The sequence below is a fragment of the Polyodon spathula genome, unplaced genomic scaffold (assembly GCF_017654505.1).
Source record: "Polyodon spathula isolate WHYD16114869_AA unplaced genomic scaffold, ASM1765450v1 scaffolds_765, whole genome shotgun sequence".
In the NCBI taxonomy this organism is placed as follows: Eukaryota; Metazoa; Chordata; class Actinopteri; order Acipenseriformes; family Polyodontidae; genus Polyodon; species Polyodon spathula.
In genome coordinates, this window is record NW_024472253.1 from 101,656 (window position 1) to 122,628 (window position 20,973).

At 46.7% G+C, this 20,973-nt stretch overlaps 3 protein-coding genes across 8 annotated transcripts; 2 read left to right on the forward strand and 1 right to left on the reverse strand.

Annotated features, from left to right (window-relative positions):
- The first annotated feature begins 35 nt into the window (after positions 1 to 35).
- On the forward strand, positions 36 to 12,356 carry slc13a5b (solute carrier family 13 member 5b). Of its 6 annotated transcripts, XM_041241285.1 has the most exons (14): positions 1,507 to 2,038; positions 2,129 to 2,214; positions 2,925 to 3,029; positions 5,594 to 5,722; positions 6,121 to 6,257; positions 6,982 to 7,169; positions 7,556 to 7,727; positions 7,978 to 8,100; positions 8,581 to 8,793; positions 9,143 to 9,249; positions 9,585 to 9,703; positions 10,135 to 10,296; positions 11,190 to 11,327; positions 11,418 to 12,356. In XM_041241285.1, the coding sequence occupies exons 1-14, from the start codon at positions 1,858 to 1,860 to the stop codon at positions 11,541 to 11,543; spliced, it is 1,986 nt and encodes a 661-aa protein (XP_041097219.1). In that variant the 5' UTR covers positions 1,507 to 1,857; the 3' UTR covers positions 11,544 to 12,356. The 6 variants fall into 6 exon arrangements, with proteins under 6 accessions (XP_041097221.1, XP_041097222.1, XP_041097219.1 ...); XM_041241287.1 differs by lacking the exons at positions 1,507 to 2,038; positions 2,129 to 2,214 and adding an exon at positions 36 to 451; XM_041241286.1 differs by lacking the exon at positions 2,925 to 3,029.
- Positions 12,357 to 15,450: 3,094 nt separating this feature from the next.
- Positions 15,451 to 18,199, forward strand: med31 (mediator complex subunit 31). The gene is made up of 4 exons (XM_041241293.1): positions 15,451 to 16,151; positions 16,412 to 16,486; positions 17,126 to 17,222; positions 17,704 to 18,199. Exons 1-4 carry the CDS (start codon positions 16,130 to 16,132, stop codon positions 17,891 to 17,893), a joined length of 384 nt encoding a protein of 127 aa, XP_041097227.1. The 5' UTR covers positions 15,451 to 16,129; the 3' UTR covers positions 17,894 to 18,199.
- Positions 18,200 to 18,771: 572 nt separating this feature from the next.
- txndc17 (thioredoxin domain containing 17) lies at positions 18,772 to 20,847 on the reverse strand. The gene is made up of 4 exons (XM_041241295.1): positions 20,538 to 20,847; positions 19,985 to 20,066; positions 19,506 to 19,581; positions 18,772 to 19,397 (listed from the first exon to the last, which is right to left on the reverse strand). Exons 1-4 carry the CDS (start codon positions 20,683 to 20,685, stop codon positions 19,329 to 19,331), a joined length of 375 nt encoding a protein of 124 aa, XP_041097229.1. The 5' UTR covers positions 20,686 to 20,847; the 3' UTR covers positions 18,772 to 19,328.
- Between the last annotated feature and the right edge of the window lie 126 nt (positions 20,848 to 20,973).

Below are 20,973 nucleotides of genomic sequence, written 5' to 3' on the forward strand. Positions count from 1 at the left end.
AAGGTTTGCACATGAAAGCACGGGCTGTCTTCACACACGCTCAGGGAACTGAAAGGGGAGAATGTTGGCACAGCCTGCCCCGCGGGATTTAGCTCTGCTTATCGACGGGGAGTCCTGTACGGGTATAAAAAGCAGGTCTTCATTGTCATGGGCGACACGTCTGTACAGCCCCGCCGCTGTTTCCCGGCTGTTGTTCGCTCCCCTTCAATAGTGGCCGGTGACGGTGTGTATTATACGCTGGCTGTTTGGCAGCCCCTGAGAGAGCCCCATTGTTTTGGGAAGGGGTGATTGTGAATGCCCCCCTCTCGTACCCTCCTCCCATCACCGTCCTATCCAGACTCTTCCCACATCCCCCACTCCGTTTCAGTCTATGAAGTTAAACCGCCCGGCTTATTCGTGCTCCCGGAATCAGTGGCGCCAACCACAGCACGGATCTGTAACATTGAACAAGGTAACGTCTTCTCAATTAATAAACTACTCAGAAGATAATGCATAAGAAGATAATGCATACGATCTCAGTTGCAGTTTAGCGCTTTAATAGATTCATTTGAAGGATGACCGGTGCTGACACACCGCTGTGTTATCTTGCGGAGTTTTTAATTATGTGCGCACAGAGCCAGTTTAGGACAAGTGCAAAGTGAGGACCGTGTACCGCACTGCAGAGTGTGTTGTTCGTTCAACAAGAATTGCTTTGATTATGATGAATGAAGCGTGGAATTATCTCGATGCTTCTCTCTGTGTACTTTATAGCATGCGCTAGGCTAGCGAACAGTTATTATAGCAGAGCGAGAGAACAAATAGGGTACGGGAATTAACAAAAGAGAAGTAACGCGTAAAATGTGCATGCACTTCGATGATCGAATATATACAATAAAAAGCAGATTATTTTAATACAGCTGCAGATTTGACTCGTTTACCGTGTTGCTGACCAGCAGCGATTGCAGAACGGTTTGCATTGGAACCCCCCCCCCCGGCTCGTGTTTCCTGTTAATTAGAAGGGGGGATCTCCAGGTAAGCGCGAGTAACAGCAGATGCATTGTCCCGCTTTCCCTCTCAAAGCACGAAGAAGCCTATAAGTTTCCAATCAGATTGAACTCGCGCAACCCCACTCAGCCGGCCTGCAAGAGTACATTACATCATTGCAACTGATGACGACAACTCTGAGCACCTGCTTGTCTATGGACACCCTTGCAAGTACGTTAATAATAATAATAATAATAATAATAATAATAATAATAATAATAATAATAATAGCAACACTGACGATATGGTAGTTTGTTTCGGAGATGATTTTGTTTTTTGCTAATACAGTTTTGGTGGGTTGGCATTAGGTCTGCAAAGTGAGGAGAGTGCGTGTGAATGAATTCTTTAGAATGGGCTGGATTACTGATTGTTTAGTACTGAAATACGACACGTATCAAAGCTGCCGATAGGCCCCTCTGTGCAGTGACGTCCTTGGTCCCGCCTCCCGAGGTAATAAATACTCGCAGGGAGAGTGCAGTTTCTTTGCCTTTCGCTTCAGACCAGTGAGCATGGTAGATGTAAACTACACGTCTCCAGTTGCGCGATTGACTCTTACGAGCTCTCTCTGTCGAGCTCGTCTGATGCTCCCTTGCAGTTTCATTACTGGAAGTCGGCTCGCCACTTCTCCGGAATCAGAAACTCGCAACTGAGCTAACGCTACGCAACTGCGTTTCATTAAAAACCAAACCAAACCTTTCAGAAGCCTACATGCGTGGCCTGGCGATGTAGTCTGCTGTCAGTTACCCCCCGGCTTGCTGCATGCGTTTGCGAGCTCTCCGCTCTTCGCAGCTGTTTTGAAAAGTGAAATTAAGAGAAGGGACACCGCGATTCCTCATGGAGACCCAGCTCGGCTGCGCGCCGCTGTTGACTCGAAGACTCCGGGAGACCTCGGCACGCCCAGCTGCTGTCTTGCATTTAAAAAAAAAACAAAAAAAAACGCGTGCTTCCTCCATTAGGCCTGGTCCTGCTGTTGCACAGACCCTACACACATCCAAACCACTCACCCATAAAAGCGGTGTGTAGGTCCAATATTATTATTATTAATATTATTATTTTTTTTAAAGTCTCTCTTGCTTCTGAATTTTTTTTTTTCTCTGGTCCGTAGGCTGTGCCACCCAGCTGAGAGCCACACGCTGCACTGGTTGTGTGCTGCACACGATCCAGACACCATCTGAAGTGCTCCACTCCACTGTAAGCTTCACCCTGCACTGGTTGTGTGGCTGAGAAAGACACAAAGCCTTGGTGCTTTAGCCCTCAGTGCTTGGTGCTTCGCCCCTGTGTCTAGGCCTCGCTGCCTGCAGTGTCCTCTGTGCCTCTGTGCCTCACTGCCCGCGGTGTCCTCGGTGCCTCAGTGTTCAAGTTCTCCTTGACATCAGTGGCTTCGTGACTCAGTGCTCCGTAGCCTCGGTGCTTCGGCATCCTTGGGTCCTCGAGGACTCCACGCCCCGATCCCTCGAGGCTTTTTGAGCCCTGTGAGGCGGCGCCCCTGAGCCTCGGTACCTCAGTGCTTCAACACCCTCGGTTATGTTATACCATCTTCTAGTTAGATTGAAATCTCTAAGTGTTTAGGATTCAGGAGCTCTTTAGCATTGTGTGACTGTTTAATTGCTCAGTGGTGCATGCAGTTAAAACGAAGCTTGTGGTGCAGCGAGGGAGGGACGATGTGCTTGACATCTCCGGGGTATGGTGCAACGCGAAACACTTCATATTGAAGATCAGTTTTGTGGAAGGGCTTTCTTTTGGGAATGTGTCTCCTCCTTAGTCATCTTCTCTCTCCGTCCTCCCTAGCTTGTTCACTCACTCTTTCTCTCTCTGGCCCGGAGCACAGTTCTCTATCACCCACAGCCTCTCTCTCTCTCTCTCTCTCTCTCTCTCTCTCTCTCTCTCACTCACCACATCAGAAGATGGCACCGTTCATGAAAAGACTTTGGAAGCAGAAGAATGCTTTTGTGATTATTCTCACTCCACTTCTGCTATTGCCTCTGCCATTGCTCATCCCAACCAAGGTATTTGATCATTGTTGCCATTATTTGCAAGCTTTTAAAAATTATATTATAAAAGACAGATAAGATTTGTTTCAGTGCAGTTTTGCTCTACAGTAATGTTTCAGAAAGTGTTTGTTTTTGGTAGTTACACGCTGTGCAGTTTCCTTATCTTTCATATCTTAATTATGCACTGATTTGATTGTGTGTAATTATCCAGTTTTAAAACTTCAGGGGTCTGCTGAAGAACAATTAGTTGCTTTAGAAAGATAGAAAGTTGCATGCTTGTAATGCCAGCATACGCAGCTGTGCCAAGACAGTGCCCCACACGCAGGGTAAAAGATGTTTGTAAAGTTTTGGAACCACCTATTTCAACCTTGTGTTGCGCCAGGAATTCATTTCTGCAGCGTCCAGCATGGATACAGTTTAAGTCAGCAGGGACATAAAACACACAGAAATACTGTTGATAATTGAATGTTTCTATAGGTATTTATTGGCTGGCTCCATGACAACAATGCACAAATCAGGGTTATCCTCTGGGAGACTACTGAAGAGAATTGTAACACAGTAAGGGTTCTGTACAGAGCCCAAATATAGCCATATGGGTCTATATCGGAACGTCCAGAAACCACCTCTTCCAAAATGCTAAGAAATGAAATAGATTTTCAATGAAGTGGCCTATGATTTATTTTTTCATTAGGCGTTTGCTTGAATTCTTGTTGTTCCCATCCTTTATATGAAGTAGTAATTATGAAATGCACACAATTAGAACAATGAAAATGAAATGCTGCAGTTGTGTTTTGCTTCCTGCATGCAGCCCTTGGTGCGGACCAAGGAAGCAACACCTCCATTGTGGCTCCAGCACAGAGTTAGCAGTCCTGCTGTAGACAGTGGACCTGGTGCAGCCAACATGGCAGACAGTTTCCCAACCCTCTCTGCTAAATAAATGAAGTGCATCTCCTTAACCTCCTGCTCCTGGACCTTACCCCCTCCGTGTTAATCTGTCACCTGCCCTGTGTGTGTTTTTCAGTGGTGAGATTGGAACTGGAATGCCCTTTCCTCTCAGCTTGTAATCTTTAACAGCTTCACAATGTCCACGCTAGCCTAAGTGCCACATACTCTGTGTTTAACGCTGCTGCAATGAATATAGAGTGAGACCCTAATCAATAATTACAGTGAGCTCTTATTGCAATAGCAATATAAGAACCTGGGGGTGAGAGAGAGAGAGAGATTACTGCAAAGAAACACTAACCCACAATATTCAAAAATTGACATACAGAGTGCTTTAATTAGAAGCTGTGAAGTCAGGGAGACAGTGTTTGTTCATGATACTGGAGGTGCGGGTCTGCAGTGCAGGGCATTTGGTGAAGCAGTCGCTGAGTGTCAGAGATACAGCGGTAATGAGTCTCTGGCATGGAGCGAGAGGTTCGAGTTAACCTGTTAATTACACCCCTGTCATTCCTTCCACAGGCACAGCTGGCCTCCCACACGCTCAGACTAATGTCTAATTCCCATAATGATGCTGACACAGCGCTGGTAATGCATGTGGGGGTGTGTGGGTGCGTGACGTGACGGTTTCCGGTAGTTTTTAATTTTTTTTTCACTTGATAATTGTTATTTTCACCTGGTACCTTGAGTACTGTACTCAGGGCCCTGTTTTAATCAGTCGCAAAGGCTCAGTGTCTGAACAGCAGGCAGTGTGGTCGTCTGATTTGTGAAGTAGTCTGGTTACTGGCTGGGTTTTACCCTGTCGAGATTACCCCTGATTGCCCGGTAGTGATTGCGTGAGTGTGTTAAAGCCAGTTCAACCTCAAAACCTCTTTGCGCAAGCACAGTACCGGGACGTGTCAGGCTGTGCTTGCTGCTGCCGCTGCTGTTTCCTGGTATCTATGCGAGCGATACAGTGACGCCCAGCATGTTTCACAGGGAAGGCTGTCCGGCAGTGTTCACAGCAGCCCTGAGACAGGCACTCGACTTGTTAATTAATGACCATTCTGTGGTAAATTCCTCTCGCCATTTCAGACAAGCCAACCTCGATCTTTTTTGAGAGTCAAGTTTTTTTTTTGTTTTTTTTTTTTGTTTGATTTGCGATTCCTGTTTTAAAAACGGATACGTAAGGCTGGATTTTTGTCATGGAAGTTTGCACTAAAAATCACAGAGGAAGGGGGAAATGGTGTGTGAAGTTTTTTTTTTTTTTTTTTTTTTTAAACATAAACATAAAATTGGTCAGCCTATAGAAGTAGTAAAAGGGGAAAATTAATCTAAATATTTATTTATTTGGGTTTTCACAACATCAGGTTCAAGTTTTAATCCTGTAAATCGGCAAGCTTCGCAGCGTATACAACTAGAAACACAAAAATGTTCGTTTTACATAATATTTGGTGAGGTTTCTACAGGACCGCAAACAAAAACAGCGCTTTCTCAGCTGTGCCCCTTGATTTGGGTCAGAGACCCGACAGGCATTGAAATACAGAGTTATTTAAGAACCATTCATTCTTTATAAACAGGAGAACAGACACACGGTATTGAAATAACATTTCAGAACCGTTTAGGGACTGTGTCTGACCCCGCTGTGTGTGTCCCCGCAGGAGGCTCACTGTGGCTATGTGATCGGTCTCATGGCAGTGTACTGGTGCAGCGAGGCAATGCCGCTGGCTGTCACCGCCCTCCTGCCAGCGGTGCTGTTTCCCATGCTGGGGGTCCTGGAGTCAGGAAAGGTACTGCGCACACCATTCATAATATAGTAGAATATCTCTATTTTATATATAGCGCCTATCAGAGTAGATATATGCGCCTAGGTTTGTTTTTGAACAAAAAATATCCCAGTGTGTTAAATTAAATCACCGTTTTTGATTGATTGATCATTAACATGTATTGTTTTCACTGGTGCAAGCATGCGCAGTGTGGTAATTATAATGTTTATATATCTGATGATATCTCATTTCTTTCTTTTTTTATTTTTTAAATAAAGCCTCTGTTAATTACACTCACATAGTATCCCCAAATGTGTAACTGTTTGACAGAAAACAGCTGGACTTAATACATATGGATAAACAGGCCCAATGCCATGATCTCATGAACGCTTAAATAAAAATGACCCCTCCCACTCTCCCAGGTGTGTGTGCAGTACCTGAAGGACACCAACATGCTGTTTGTGGGCGGGCTGATGGTGGCCGTGGCTGTGGAGCACTGGAATCTGCACAAGCGCATTGCTCTGAGAGTGCTGCTCATCGTGGGGGTCAAACCACCGCTGTGAGACTCCTCAACACCTCTTCATCATCATTCACACGGAGCCCAGGGCAGCAACAGCTTCACACATTTAGCCCTTTCATGCAGGAAATGGCATCCTCATGAGAGCATGCATTTGCATCTTCCGTACGGCCCCAGATAAAGACTAGACTTTTTTGTATCAGTCCCCATATGATGCACGAAAGGGTTAAACGTTTTCCAAGTGTTAGATTGTTGTCCTCCTTGTCAAAGATATGCATGCCAGGTTTAGAGGTCAGCTGTAGTGATTTTGTAATAGAACGTGGGTTAGAAAGATTACCAAGCCAAGCTGCTAATGCTGAATCACTGGAATTCTTCAGGGACCAGTCACAGTTTTGAGATCAGTCCGCTCTGAAGACATGGGAATGGGGTATGACAGGTAGTGCTGCATGAACCGATCATTTCATTAGTCAGATCAAGCTCTGCACAGGATCATTGGAGCTGATCAGGCTAATTTACCAGCAAGTGAAACAAGTGAAGCAGCAGTGGCTTGGGTGTATGTGGCTTGGTGTTCTCCACAGTCTATGAAAAGCAGCACAAGTCCAAGCAGCTCTCTTTGCTTGTTTCACTTGGGATGGTAAATTAGCCCGGTCGACACCAGCGTCCTTCACCTGATTGTGAGCACCTGATTCCCATGGAGAGCTCAGTCTGAATAATCAAATAGCCGGTTCATGCCGCTAGTGACAGGACTGCGTGTGTCCCGCGACAGGCTGATGCTGGGGTTCATGGGGACCACCGCCTTCCTCTCCATGTGGATCAGCAACACGGCCACCACCGCCATGATGGTACCCATCGTCCATGCCGTGCTGGAGCAGCTGAACAGCAGCCAGGCCGAGGCCAAGGAGCTGGCACCCGGGTTCGTGGAGAACACCAGCATCAAGCTGATGGATATCCAGGGTGGGTCTGTAAACACCAGACGGTTTTAGGACACAGTCTGTGCGATGCTTGGGGACTGTTGTGCTGCTGTTGCTGGCAGTGCTGTGATCTGGTCAATCTGTTCATCTGTTCAAGAGGGTTACCCTGGGAATGTTACAGGGATTATAATGGTGTTTGTATTCTTTAGCAACTGTAACTGTCAGGATATATTCAAAAGAAACATAGTCTTGATTGAAGTCTATAAAATCACACATCGTTGAGTAAGTTTAGAATAGATGGTAGGAAGCACTTTTTTTAATTCATGGACTAGGCTACCAGGTGATGTAATAGGGGAGAATGGTCGAGCCTTGGTGGGCAGAATGGTCTTTTCTCATTCCCAAACTTTTCTTTTGTTCTTTACTCCCCAGTGGTAGAGAACGGGGCTGCGGTAACAGAGCCAGGTCTCCGTGACAACGCCGCGGAGCGGAAGAGCATATGTAAAGGGATGACGCTGTGCGTGTGCTACGCGGCCAGCATCGGGGGCACGGCCACGCTGACGGGCACCGGGCCCAACCTTGTACTGAAGGGCCAGATGAACCTGTTAGTCTCCTTCTAGTACCTCAGCCCAGCTCTGCCTCTCTTACTGTCTCTAACGTGCCTCCATTCAAACTGCCTGCAGCTTGCATTGTAAAACAATACCAGTAATCCTCACTCAACATCAATCAGTGGCACCTAGCATGCTGTAATGATGTGTAGGGGGAGTGGGGGGGGTACAGCTTGTGGGACCCCTAGTGATTGGGGTTCATAGTGCCTCCTCTCCTCTCAGCTCTAACCCCTCTTACCTCCGCAGGCTGTTCCCTCAGAACGGTGACATCATTAACTTCGCCTCCTGGTTCGGCTTTGCCTTCCCCAACATGATAATCACGCTGACCCTGGCCTGGCTCTGGTTGCAGTTCGTCTTCATTGGATTCAAGTGAGTGCGCTGCTGAGCAAGGGGCACTGCAGGGGAGCACTGGGGCATGTCTCGATCTGAAATCTACCCCCTTATACAGTAATCACTGTAGATGACTTCCAGCTGCAGAAGAAGATATTCTGGGACGGGGGCTGCTTTAAGATTATGTTTTTGTCAGAGCCCCAGCCCCACTGCTTAAAACTGGATTCGATTCTGATACTGGGGAAGATTGGACAGAAAGTTTGTAGTCAGTGTTTTGCCGAGATATCGGGTGTGTGTTGTGTCTCTTTGATCCTTAGAACTCTGGCCCCTCTGGGATAATCCTAGGAGACAGGGCGGTTCTCTAAAGAGAATTTCTAGGTGCTTCGGTCAACAAAAAAAAGCTTTCACAAAAAACCACAACCACATTGTGATGTTTCCTGCTTCCAAAGTGGTCAAAGAGGGAGGTTTCATTTGTGTTCTTGTTTTTTTTAACTTTCTTTGAAATCTTTTACTGTTCAGCTTCAAGAAGACGTGGGGCTGTGGTGCGGTGAAGTCGGAGAATGAGCTTGCCGCCTACAACGTGATCAAAGAGGAGCACCGATGCCTGGGACCCATGTCCTTCGCGGAAATGAACATCCTGGCTCTCTTCGCTCTGCTCATCCTGCTGTGGTTCAGCCGAGACCCCGGCTTCATGCCTGGCTGGGCCACGTTCCTCTTCAACAAAGACACAGAGTAGGCACTACACTTAACATTTAGTGCACAATTCATTCTGGTACTTGTAGTCCTGCATCTCCTAAAGGAAAGAGACAGATGACAGGTACATGAACGCATTGGGGTAAACCTGGAGCCATATGGTCACCCTTCTGGTATAGATTTGACTTTAATGCTGTAGTTATGCTATGTTTACCTGTGTCACTGTGCAAGCACTCATCTGTGCACAGAGGCACCCTAGTAAGACATCACCTTGTAAAAACACAGCAAGCTAATCTGTTGCGTGTACAGAAAAAAACAAGACTGCAGTTTGCCTTTGTATCCTAGTATATATTATTCTAGTTTGACTCGTGTGTGTTTGCCTCTGCAGGTATGTGACAGACGCCACAGTGTCAGTCTTCATCGCAATCCTCCTCTTCATCGTCCCCTCAAAGAAACCCCAGCTCTGCTTCTGGAGAGACGAGAGCAGTGAGACGGGTATCACATTGGCTCATTACTCTTCCCAGAATGAAATGGGCATGAGGGGTTGAGATCCAGTTCGGGATAAAGGGTTGGTGCTGGGGAGGCTTGTGATGGGGTGTAGGTGTATACACACTCTATACTTCTTCCATTCTCTCTCAAACCACAGTGGTGAACAGTCTGGGCTAGAGGGGAGGGGGCGAGGGGGCTGATTTAAGGTTATTGTTTTTCACAGAGCCCCTGCTTCACTGCTACACGCTGCAGAGCTGGGGTTATAATAAGGTAATGATAGTGGTGGTGGGGCAGGCAGATTGCAGTCCATGATTAACAGAGGTGCGGGTCACGTCTCTCAGATCCCCAGAGCTCCAGCCCCTGGGCCCCTCTGCTCAGCTGGGAGGTGGTTCATAAGAAGATGCCGTGGAGCATCGTCCTGCTGCTGGGAGGAGGCTTTGCACTGGCGAAGGGGAGCGAGGTGAGAGACTGGAAGCACACAGACTCCACACACACAGCTTTCTGAGGCATACAGCAGATGCTCCTAAGCTCATTTATGTCATGGATTGCATCACAAGCACCTAGCCAGCCCAGCCGAGTGTTTTCCTTTTCAAAGAGTCAGTTGAACTTTGCAACACAGCAGCTGGTGTCTTATTTTAAATATAGACAAAGAGAAGATGCAATACCTTTTATTGGTGAGACGTAGCTGTGTTAAAAACATGATGCTTAAATAAAGCCTTAATTAACCCTGTTCTTTGTTCAGTTATTTTTACATTATCCACCTAAAACCATCTCTGCTGTGGATGAATGCAGAAGCATTTCTGCTGTGAAAATACACAATAGCGTTTTAGAGCAGGATCGCTGGCTCATGGCTGTTTGTTAACCCTCTCCTTACTGGTTTCCCTTGTCCAGGTGTCCGGCCTCTCCAGGTGGCTGGGCGGTCAGATGACCCCTCTCCATGCCATCCCTCCCTGGGCGATCACTATCATCCTGTGCCTGCTCATCGCCACCTTCACAGAATGCACCAGCAACGTGGCCACTGCCACCCTCTTCCTGCCCGTCCTCGCCTCCATGGTAAGAACCACGTGCCTCAGCCTTGAGTCAATGTAATACTAGGCGACTCTCCTGGAACGAGTTCAGAGCAGATTTGTGTGGCACTATCTCCTTTGCCCTCCTTTCGTCGGGCAGGGAGCAGTCCGCCTGGCAAACTGGTCTCCTGGCAGAGCTGCCTAATTGGGGCACAGAGAGTGCAATCTCCTGACTGTCCTGAAATGTGTTGCTTTTGTCAACCGGGCACGCTGTGAACCAGCGAGGCAGAGGAGCCTTTGTTGGTGTTTATTAGAGTTCAAAGGCTTTCTGGAGCCTCAATCCACAATCTTGAAAAACACTCAACGCGTGCCAGAGAATCTGAACTGCCTGAATGAATCCCAGGCGATCCATTTTAAAAGGCTTGTATTTAAACTTTGCATGGAGCCTGTAACTCTGAGCGACTGTGACGTCGAGACTGGAGGTGCAGTCGGTTTCCGTGACGTCGAGACTGGAGGTGCAGTCGGTTTCCATGACGTCGAGACTGGAGGTGCAGTCGGTTTCCATGACGTCGAGACGGGAGGTGCAGTCGGTTTCCATGACGTCGAGACTGGAGGTGCAGTCGGTTTCCATGACGTCGAGACTGGAGGTGCAGTCGGTTTCCATGACGTCGAGACTGGAGGTGCAGTCGGTTTCCATGACGTCGAGACTGGAGGTGCAGTCGGTTTCCATGACGTCAAGACTGGAGGTGCAGTCGGTTTCCAGGTGAAGCATTTTGTGCTGAAGGTTATCTGCACCCAATCCAGTGCCTTCGCTGGAAATCGACTGCAATCTCACCCTGTCACCTCACAGCTGACTCAGCTCCAGTGCAGATCTTTGAACTGTGTAATGATTATCTGGGAAAGGCTGCTCCTGGTTAATGGTGTGTGTCGTTGTTTCAGTCCCAGTCCATCGGTATTAACCCTCTCTATGTGATGGTGCCCTGCACGCTCAGCGCCTCCTTCGCCTTTATGCTGCCCGTGGCCACGCCCCCCAACGCCATCGTCTTCTCATACGGGTACCTGCAGGTGTCTGACATGGTGAGCACGCTCTTTTTCTTTGCAATCATGTCTCTTTTGGGCATGTGTGGTTGTGATTGTTATCCTCTCTCTCTCTCTCTCTCTTCTCAGGCGAAGACTGGCTTCGTGATGAACATCATCGGGATCCTCTGCATCACGCTGTCCTTCAACACCTGGGGGCGCTTCATGTTTGACCTGAACACCTTTCCACAATGGGCCAACACCACAGGAGTCTGAAGCACCCATCGAGAAACGACTGGGGACCCGGGAGGAGAGATCAAGAGGGGAGCCCCCCCCCGGATATCTTGTTGTTGGGGGGCTGTTATTATACTCTTTCATGCACCTCAGTTATTATTATGTGTTAGCAGATGTCTTTATCCAAGGCGACTTGCAGAGACTAGGGTGTGTGAACTGAGCATCAGCTGCAGAGTCACTTACAACAACGTCTCACCACTCAGGGTCTCACAGTGAGCTGGGACTTGTACCGGAGACCTCCTGGTTACAAGCCATTGGACCACACAGCCTCCTATAGCTGCTTGCATTATATTTCTATGATATGTTTATAAATACACTTTTGTATATGAATATGCTTCAAACCAGAGTGGCCAAATTTTCTACTAATTACATTTTCGTTTCAGAATCTTATTGCAGACCGACAGTCACGTCAGCATACCCTAAACTCAATCATACTGTGCACAGCCAATCAGATCTTTAGAATGTTTGTAATACAGAGTAACAAGACACTAATTCTATTCAACAGTTACTGAACTGTGCATTCAACCATGCAAGCACACCTAAACGAATCCCTTGACAGCGCCTTGATTCGAACGTAGTAAGGATCGTACTTTCCTCTAAAGCAGCTGGAGAAAAACTTGCACTGTAAGGACAGAATGAGGAACGTGTAAATTCTGAGGAGCGCTGGGATTAGAACAACACTGCCTGTAGCCAGCCCTCTCGATCTATACTGTTAACAGACCAGATTATGTTGGAATATAGAGCATTAATAATAATAATAATAATAATAATAATAATAATAATATTAATAATAATTGCGGGTATTATATTGTATTATATTTAATCTGTTTTTAATTACATGGATTCTAAGTTAAAAAATAAACGGTTTGAATTGCCTGCACTGGAACGTGTTTCTCCTGATGCCACTCTGGTGTTACTGCACTGCTATAGATTACTGTGTGTGTGCGTGCGTGTGCGTGCGTGTGTGTGTGTACCTTTGCGAAATCATTTAAAACTCAAAATATAAACGCTTTGCTCTCCAGTGTAAGAAATACAGTATTTGGGCCCCACAGCGGATACTTACTTTAATAAATACAGTGGTAACAGCAGTGCAGTAAGCAGCGCAGGGAGAGGCATTTATTTGTATTGTAAGCCCTTCTGATGCAGGGAACAAACGATCATTTGAAAACCAAGGCGTGTTTCTCTGTAGACGTTGCTGAGGGAGTGATGGCTCGGTGAGATCACGGAGAAGCAGTACAGGTCACACCAGACTGGGTTTGTAAAGCCTTGTGCGTTCTTTCTGATCCCCTTGACGCAAGCTTCCATGACGAAGCCTTTTACCACGGCCTGCAGGGTCTCAGGCAAGGCGTCCAGGACATGCTGAATCTCAATTCTACAACGTGCTGGACTCTGGCTGTAGCGTGACAGCGTGCTGCTTAAAGGACATTCTCATGAGGTTCGGAATACATTTTCAAAAATGTTGCGCAATATCTTGGATGATAAAAAAAAGGTCTGCTTTGTCACAGGCAAAGCTACTTTTAAAAGAGTGCGCGGTAATGCTGCAGTTTTCTGCTCCCATGCAGTACCATTCCTCTGTGGGCTTTGCAATGCTCACCTCTGATTCCGCTATGCTGTATTACACTTTGCAAAGCTTTGGGAAACTTTTAGTAGGTCGACGACAGGAAGGCAAACAAGTTTGGAAAAGCTTTCAGACGTGTTCAGAATGCTGAATAAAACTCCCTGTTGGGTCCTTGCTAGAAACTCAGCCCAGAGGAGTGCAGCCATGCACAGTGCCTGGCTCTGCCCCAGGCTGCACTGAAATTACAGCAATCAGAAACACAGAAATGTTTAATAAGTGCTTCAGCCTGCAATCAGACAAGCCTCAGCAGCACTGAGAACTACAATCTGCTCCCGGCCACTCATAATTACAGAGTGAACCTCTGAATGGCCCCATTTTTAAATACCCTGTCATTAACTCCTTATAACAAGTGCATGGTGCAGTGAATCTTCAATCATATACTATATATATACACACAGAGTGGGCTGCTCTTTCTGTGCATCAAGCACAACAAGACACATTAACCCACTGGGGTCTGTCAGCTTGGGATCTCTGCACTAGCTCCTTGGTATACTGTCTGCTTGGGATCTCTGCACTAGCTCCTTGGTATACTGTCTGCTTGGGATCTCTGCACTAGCTCCTTGGTATACTGTCTGCTTGGGATCTCTGCACTAGCTCCTTGGTATACTGTCTGCTTGGGATCTCTGCACTAGCTCCTTGGTATACTGTCTGCTTGGGATCTCTGCACTAGCTCCTTGGTATACTGTCTGCTTGGGATCTCTGCACTAGCTCCTTGGTATACTGTGCTTGGGATCTCTGCACTAGCTCCTTGGTATACTGTCTGCTTGGGATCTCTGCACTAGCTCCTTGGTATACTGTCTGCTTGGGATCTGTGCACTAGCTCCTTGGTATACTGTGCTTGTGATCTCTGCACTAGCTCCTTGGTATACTGTGCTTGGGATCTCTGCACTAGCTCCTTGGTATACTGTCTGCTTGGGATCTCTGCACTAGCTCCTTGGTATACTGTCTGCTTGGGATCTCTGCACTAGCTCCTTGGTATACTGTGCTTGGGATCTCTGCACTAGCTCCTTGGTATACTGTCTGCTTGGGATCTCTGCACTAGCTCCTTGGTATACTGTCTGCTTGGGATCTCTGCACTAGCTCCTTGGTATACTGTCTGCTTGGGATCTCTGCACTAGCTCCTTGGTATACTGTCTGCTTGGGATCTCTGCACTAGCTCCTTGGTATACTGTCTGCTTGGGATCTCTGCACTAGCTCCTTGGTATACTGTCTGCTTGGGATCTCTGCACTAGCTCCTTGGTATACTGTCTGCTTGGGATCTCTGCACTAGCTCCTTGGTATACTGTCTGCTTGGGATCTCTGCACTAGCTCCTTGGTATACTGTGCTTGGGATCTCTGCACTAGCTCCTTGGTATACTGTGCTTGGGATCTCTGCACTAGCTCCTTGGTATACTGTCTGCTTGGGATCTCTGCACTAGCTCCTTGGTATACTGTCTGCTTGGGATCTCTGCACTAGCTCCAGTTGCTGTCCAGTCGTGTGCTGTTAAGTGCTGAGCAAGTACAGTATTACAGAGTAGATATATCAGCACTACCCACGCTTCCCCCATGCCTGTGACGTGGCTCAGCTTGACTGCCGGTTTACTACTTCAGAAATGAAGAGCGAGATAAGCGTTGTAGTTTCACAATGTAACCCTCAGACACCAGCACGCCAGCGGGTGGTGCGTTCTGTGTTGCGGTTGAAGTAATGGCCTTGCACTTAATTATAAGGCAAAAGGGTAATTAAGATAATTTAGCCGATAATCGTGTAAGGAAGAAAGCTTTTGCAAACACATAGGTTTAATTACAGCCATTCATTCTGCGGAATTAACACACACACAAATCTTATCAGCAAACAAGCGCAGTTTCCAAGCAGAAGTGAGGCGGGTTCTGCAGGGCGCTAAATACCTGTTGGCGTGCAGAAACGACTCAGACATTCCCAATGCAATTAATATAAACACAGACACAGAAAGCAGACTGCGGATCCTTATTGCTAATTATATAGAGGCGATTGTATTTTGCAAAACAGTATTTTAGTTTTTTGGTTTTAGAAATGTTAACCCTTTTAAGACCTGTGTGCAAGGAAAGATAACCCAGCCCAATGCAGACGTACTTCTAAGAAAGATAGGGAGTCCCCTCAAAAGCGCGGAGCAGTTAACTGTTTAACGAGTTACTCGTACATCTCTTTGCGCCAGTTTTTAGTTATAGAATAACCCTCTGCTGTCTGTTGTGTTGTGACTCGTTGCTTTCTGTGCCTTGCAGATTAAATATCTGTGAATGTGTTGTTCACCGCACTGCCCTCGGGTTCAGTAAAGCAGAACGTCTTAGAGACAATGCAAAGCCATTCAATACAGGATTCTCCAAGCAAGCCGGCGAGAGACGCTTATATTATAGAGAACTGCAACTATTATATTAAAACGGCATGTTAAAAAGGCACTGGCGGTGTTGTCCAGCAGTCCGGCTGTGGTGTAGTGAAGGGTTCAGGTTAACTATTGCAGGATGTCTTTGGTGAAAGCGCTCAGTGACCCACCAGCGCACAGGGTCCTGTGGATGCACAGGAGAACATAGCATCCCACAAACTCCCGTGAACCAGGTTTCTTTCTTTTTCTTTTTTTTCGCAGATTAATTTGTAACACTGACAGTTTGATTTAACTTTTTGGAAAAACGCCGCATACTGCACCTCATCCAAACATATAAAACAGACCCGAAGCATAACGCATCCGATCCCGTTAAACTTTGCAAAGGCATGAGAAGAGCGCGTTCTGCGTCAACCATCCCTGCGCAGCGCGTCGGCTTCCGGTGAAGATGGCCGGGTTGTAATTGTAGATCCGCTTCAATTAGATTTTTTTTTGTTGTTGTTTAAATAGTTTCAGGGACACTTTGTTAAGGTTTGCTGCTGTCGGGTTTTTGTGTCGTTGTCGTTTTGAATTATTTCTGTGGATTGCAATAATTGCAAGCTACACAACGCGACGCCATGGCGGGAGCAATGGAATCAGGTAACCAAGGAAGTGAAAAGATAACATTGCGAGAAATGCCTGTTTAACTCGGTTAATGGACTCGTAGCGCTGTCGTACAGTGAATCCAGTTAGTTTAAAACGCTGCACACTGTCTGCAGTGGATTGCTGGCGCAGGTCATTACTGAACTGTCGCCCATTCACCGCAAGCAGAAGCGCACCGCGGCTCATTTTCAAAGCGTTCCCTCAGTTGAATTTACTCCTGTCTTCTTCTTCTTCTTCTTCTTCTTCTTCCCTTGAAGAGGAGCAGGCTCGGATTCGCTTCCAGCTGGAGCTGGAGTTTGTGCAGTGCCTGGCTAACCCAAACTACCTCAACTGTGAGTACACTGCAGCATCAGCAACGGGTTAGGACACATGCCCCCCACTGCAGAGCACACACGGGGGCACGGGTGAAAACAAACCATACATGCAGGCATGCTATAATGTGTGTGTGTATAAACGGTGTGTGTGTGTAAAACCAGCAAGGCTCAGTGTGTGTGTGTATAAACTCAGCACAGCAGGCTGCTATAATGTGTGTGTGTGTGTAAACTCAGCACAGCAGGCTGCTATAATGTGTGTGTGTGTATAAACTCAGCACAGCAGGCTGCTATAATGTGTGTGTGTGTATAAACTCAGCACAGCAGGCTGCTATAATGTGTGTGTGCCCGAGCACTCTCTACAATTTAAAGACCCTTGTTGGTGGTCCTTTTTGTTTGAAGACCAATTTCACTTATAATATAGCGACCTTCATTAGCAGACATCCCAGGACGCTTTATATTTTTTAAAAAAAATGCTTCGGAATGCTTGCTAATGAAATCAAAGACCAAATCAAGAAGATGTGTTTTTGAGCTTCTGTTTCTAAATCCTGAAGGGACACAGTCACGGGCTGCTCATCTTTTATGAGACCTGATAGTTCAAGTCTTTCAAAATGAATCGCACCTCCACCCTGTAATACACTGACAGTGTCATTCCTGCAGTCCTTGCCCAGAGAGGTTATCTGCAAGAGAAGCCATTTGTGAACTACCTGAAATATCTGCTGTATTGGAAGGACCCAGAATATGCCAAGTACCTGAAGTGAGTATTGGGGTGATGTTTGCATTGCTCGTTATCCTGCCCTGGTCTCTTACCCAGAGATCCACAGGGGTCTCCCAGCAGACCTGGGGTTAATTACAATCACAGCTACAGCAGCATTGTGTGCTGAAAGTACAATGATATTGTGTTATAGTTACAATGATACCAAAAAATAAAATCCTCAACTAACATGTTTAATTGGTTCAGTCTAAATAATCAGCTACAAATACCTAAACATGCTTTAACAAAACAGCGCAATTAAAAGTGGTTGAAAAAACGAGAATAACGATTGTGTCGTGCAAAACACAACACATGCTTCAGCTCAGAAAGGTGTGTAATTGATCAACATGTACAGTTGCAACTGCAGTTACACAGGTGTACAAATACAGTTAGATTGCAGTTAATTCAAAATTACAATTGTAGGTGCAGGTCTGCCTCTCTTGTGCACTGACCTCTGTCTCTCTCTCTCTCTCTCCTGTCCCAGGTATCCTCAGAGCCTACACATGCTGGAGCTGCTGCAGTACGAGCATTTCCGCAAGGAGCTGGTGAACGCGCAGTGTGCCAAGTTCATCGACGAGCAGCAGCTCCTGCACTGGCAGCACTACTCCCGCAAGCGCATGCGCATGCAGCAGGCCCTGGCCGAGCAGCAGCAGAGCAACGCAGCGCCCAAGTGAGCAGGGCTCAGTCCGGCTCCCTCCGGAGGGAAAGGACCTTTCATGGTGTCACTGTGAGGAGCAGGACGCTCTGCTGAAGCTTGCTACAGTACCTTCCACACTGCAGCCCAGAACCTGCTTCCTTCTAGAGTGTAGTTTCATGGACCTGCTGCATTAAAGACTGAAGCACACCTTCAACAAGAAGCGTGAAGGCGATGTGAACATTGTACCTACTGCAGTCATTTAACCAGACAGGACCCCCTCAGAGTGCGTCAAGGGGCCTGTTGTTTTTTCTGTTTGTGTTCTTAATAAACCATTTTCTCTTTATTTTCCCTACATGGGCTGTGTTTTATGTCTTGTTGATTTCACTAATTGTCAGTTTCGTTCATTGTTAGGTTGAAGGCATATAACAGAGCCCCTTAACCAGTGTTTCTGAATGCTGTGTATGAAGGAGGGTTGCAAATTGAAAGAGAGTTGTTTTAATACACACACAGTCTCTCGCAGTCCAGGAGACAAGCAAGGGCTTTGCACATGTCATGAAAATGAAAGGGAACACTTCAATGGGTTTCTTATGCTAAAGCCCTTATCTATGTTGCAGCTTGCTTGATTTTGCAGGTGCTACTATAGATGTACTGTATCTACATGCGGTGAGTGGCTGGGGTTCATGCAGTTTATTGAGATCGCACACCCCCTTCTAGCTGTGCACATACAAACTAAACCTTGTGTTTTGCACTACTGCCATCTGCTGGTGTAATATTGTAAATATTTTACCTACACTGAGGTGTACACTGTGCATTGTGCTCTGTCTAGAGGGAACAGTTCTGTCCTTATACTCCCTCTCCTAAAGCACACCTGGATAGAATTACACAGTACAAATTAGAACTGGAATGCAAAATATGTTAGTGCATTACAACTTTGTTTTATTGTTTCATATCATTAATATATACTGTAAGCCTATACATATATGTATTTGTAGAAACATTCCTTTCAGCTATCACGCGCAAGTACTGCTGTGTTTTGTGTGGTCCTCCGATACAAGGCAATGACTTGAGTCCCAGCTCAGCGAGTACAACGTCAACAGACCACCATCCTGCTCAGTGAGGACCCTGAGTACAATACAACAGAGCAGTAAACCAGTCTCGTGTGCCCATCTACCGTAGAAACCTTTATTGGTGTTTATTTAATACATCATTTCCAGGGGGAGGGGGAGATTAAAATATGGAAGTAAGACTCCTGTCGCACAGCAGTGGGATTCACTCCAGGTTTTGCGATCTTAACAGCAAACAGCTTTTGGTTGTGGAATTGCCAAGGCACAGAATTGCTGCAAAGCCCGTCCCGTGGCTCCGAATGCTGTGCAAGGGGAGTCTTGTTCCCCTCCCTGTGGCACGGTATCTCTTTAAGGCGAACGGGGCGGTGAGATTGAGATCAGGGAGACCAGGGGTCCCAGTCGGGGAGTCTAATCCTCGGTGAACATCATGCGTACCAGGTCTTTCTTAAAGCACTCCTCCTCCACCAGCTTCTGGGGCTAAAAATAAAACAAATCAACAAATAAGCAAACAAATAAATACAGCTGTATATACACGCTAATAACATGCCAGCCGAGCGGGGCGAGGAACGCTCCCGGAACACTCACCGTGCCGTAGCGAAGCAGCGTGGGCACTCCGCTCAGCTTCAGCGTCTTTTTAAACTCGTTGTTCGGGTCCTTCCAGCTGGAGAGAGGGGAGAGGAAACAGGCTCACACACACACACACGCGCATCTTCAAAACGAGGGGCTTGGAGTGAACATTCTGACATGATCATGACATCATCCACAAAAGCACTGGAAAAACAACGAGTTTACTGCTCCGAGTTTACTTTCTGTACAGCTGAAGAAGGGCTGTTTGTCCAAAACGTTCTGGAAATTAATTCTGTTTTAATCAATTAACCTTAAACATTTGCTACATAGCATTTTTCCTTTTTAAAATTATATATATAATCTCCCCATCACTATTGGAAGTTATTATGCAACGGGAATTGTTGTCCATGGCTCAAGAACATGTGCTGCTACTACAGCAGGTTAACATGAAGTTATCACCCCCCTCCCCGGGTCGCCCCTCTGCCCCACACACTTACTAGGGGCGATCCCCAACTTGGCAGTAGATGAAAACAGAGCCGGGCGGCAGGTAACCCAGCTCTCCTCGCACTATCGGCTCAGCTGTGAGGCAGAGAGAGAGAACACATTCGATCAGTTTCCTGACTATTCTGGTATTTCTCCGTCCCATCTATATTGTCCATCAGGCTATACTCAAGCTATTTTAGAGGGATGGATTATAAATATAGATGTCCATAAGCCTGACGGAGTGTGAATTAAACTAATCCCACACACAACCCTGCCTAGCTTACATGGCTCATTACGTCATAGAAGTAACACTGCGGAATCATGCATCATCGTGTGACGTCACAGTCGGTCTCGGACAGGGTTAAAGACATTTCAATGCAGAGTAACGCGAGGCTGCTGCGCTTGTGTAGACTTTGCACAGATTACGAACGCTTCTGGAAATCGCTGCTTTGTAATCATTTTTAACTGTTATTGTAATCTTCCACTATATTGATAACGTTTGCTGCGTCTAACATGTAATCGATTAGATAAACCGATCAGATGACACAAGCACGGCTCCTCTCTTACCTTTCACACAGTCAGGGCACCAGCTGACGCCTTGCGCGCTTTTACTGCCGGTGAAATAGGCAAACACGTCTTTACCCTTACGCTGCGACACGGCCTTCATAAAGTCATCGTAGCCACGGACTGTCACCTCTTCGTACCCACACGCCATGCTAGCCAGGGCTGCGATATATTAGACACCTCAAGGCGTGTGTGTTTTTGTTTTAAATTCAAAACAGCCGACACGTAGAGCTAGATTCAAGCCTGTTCGCAGAGAGCGACCGCTGCCTCAGCTCCTGCGCTACCTGGTGTCTCCCAGCGCAGCGCAATGCAATGCAGCTTCCTGTAACACCGCCTCTTAAACACACAGTGCAACACAAGAAACACTCTCCAGCGCCGCCAAGCGCGTTTCTTCTATTAGATCTATTTATTTATACAGGAGTATTTTAATCATGGCATG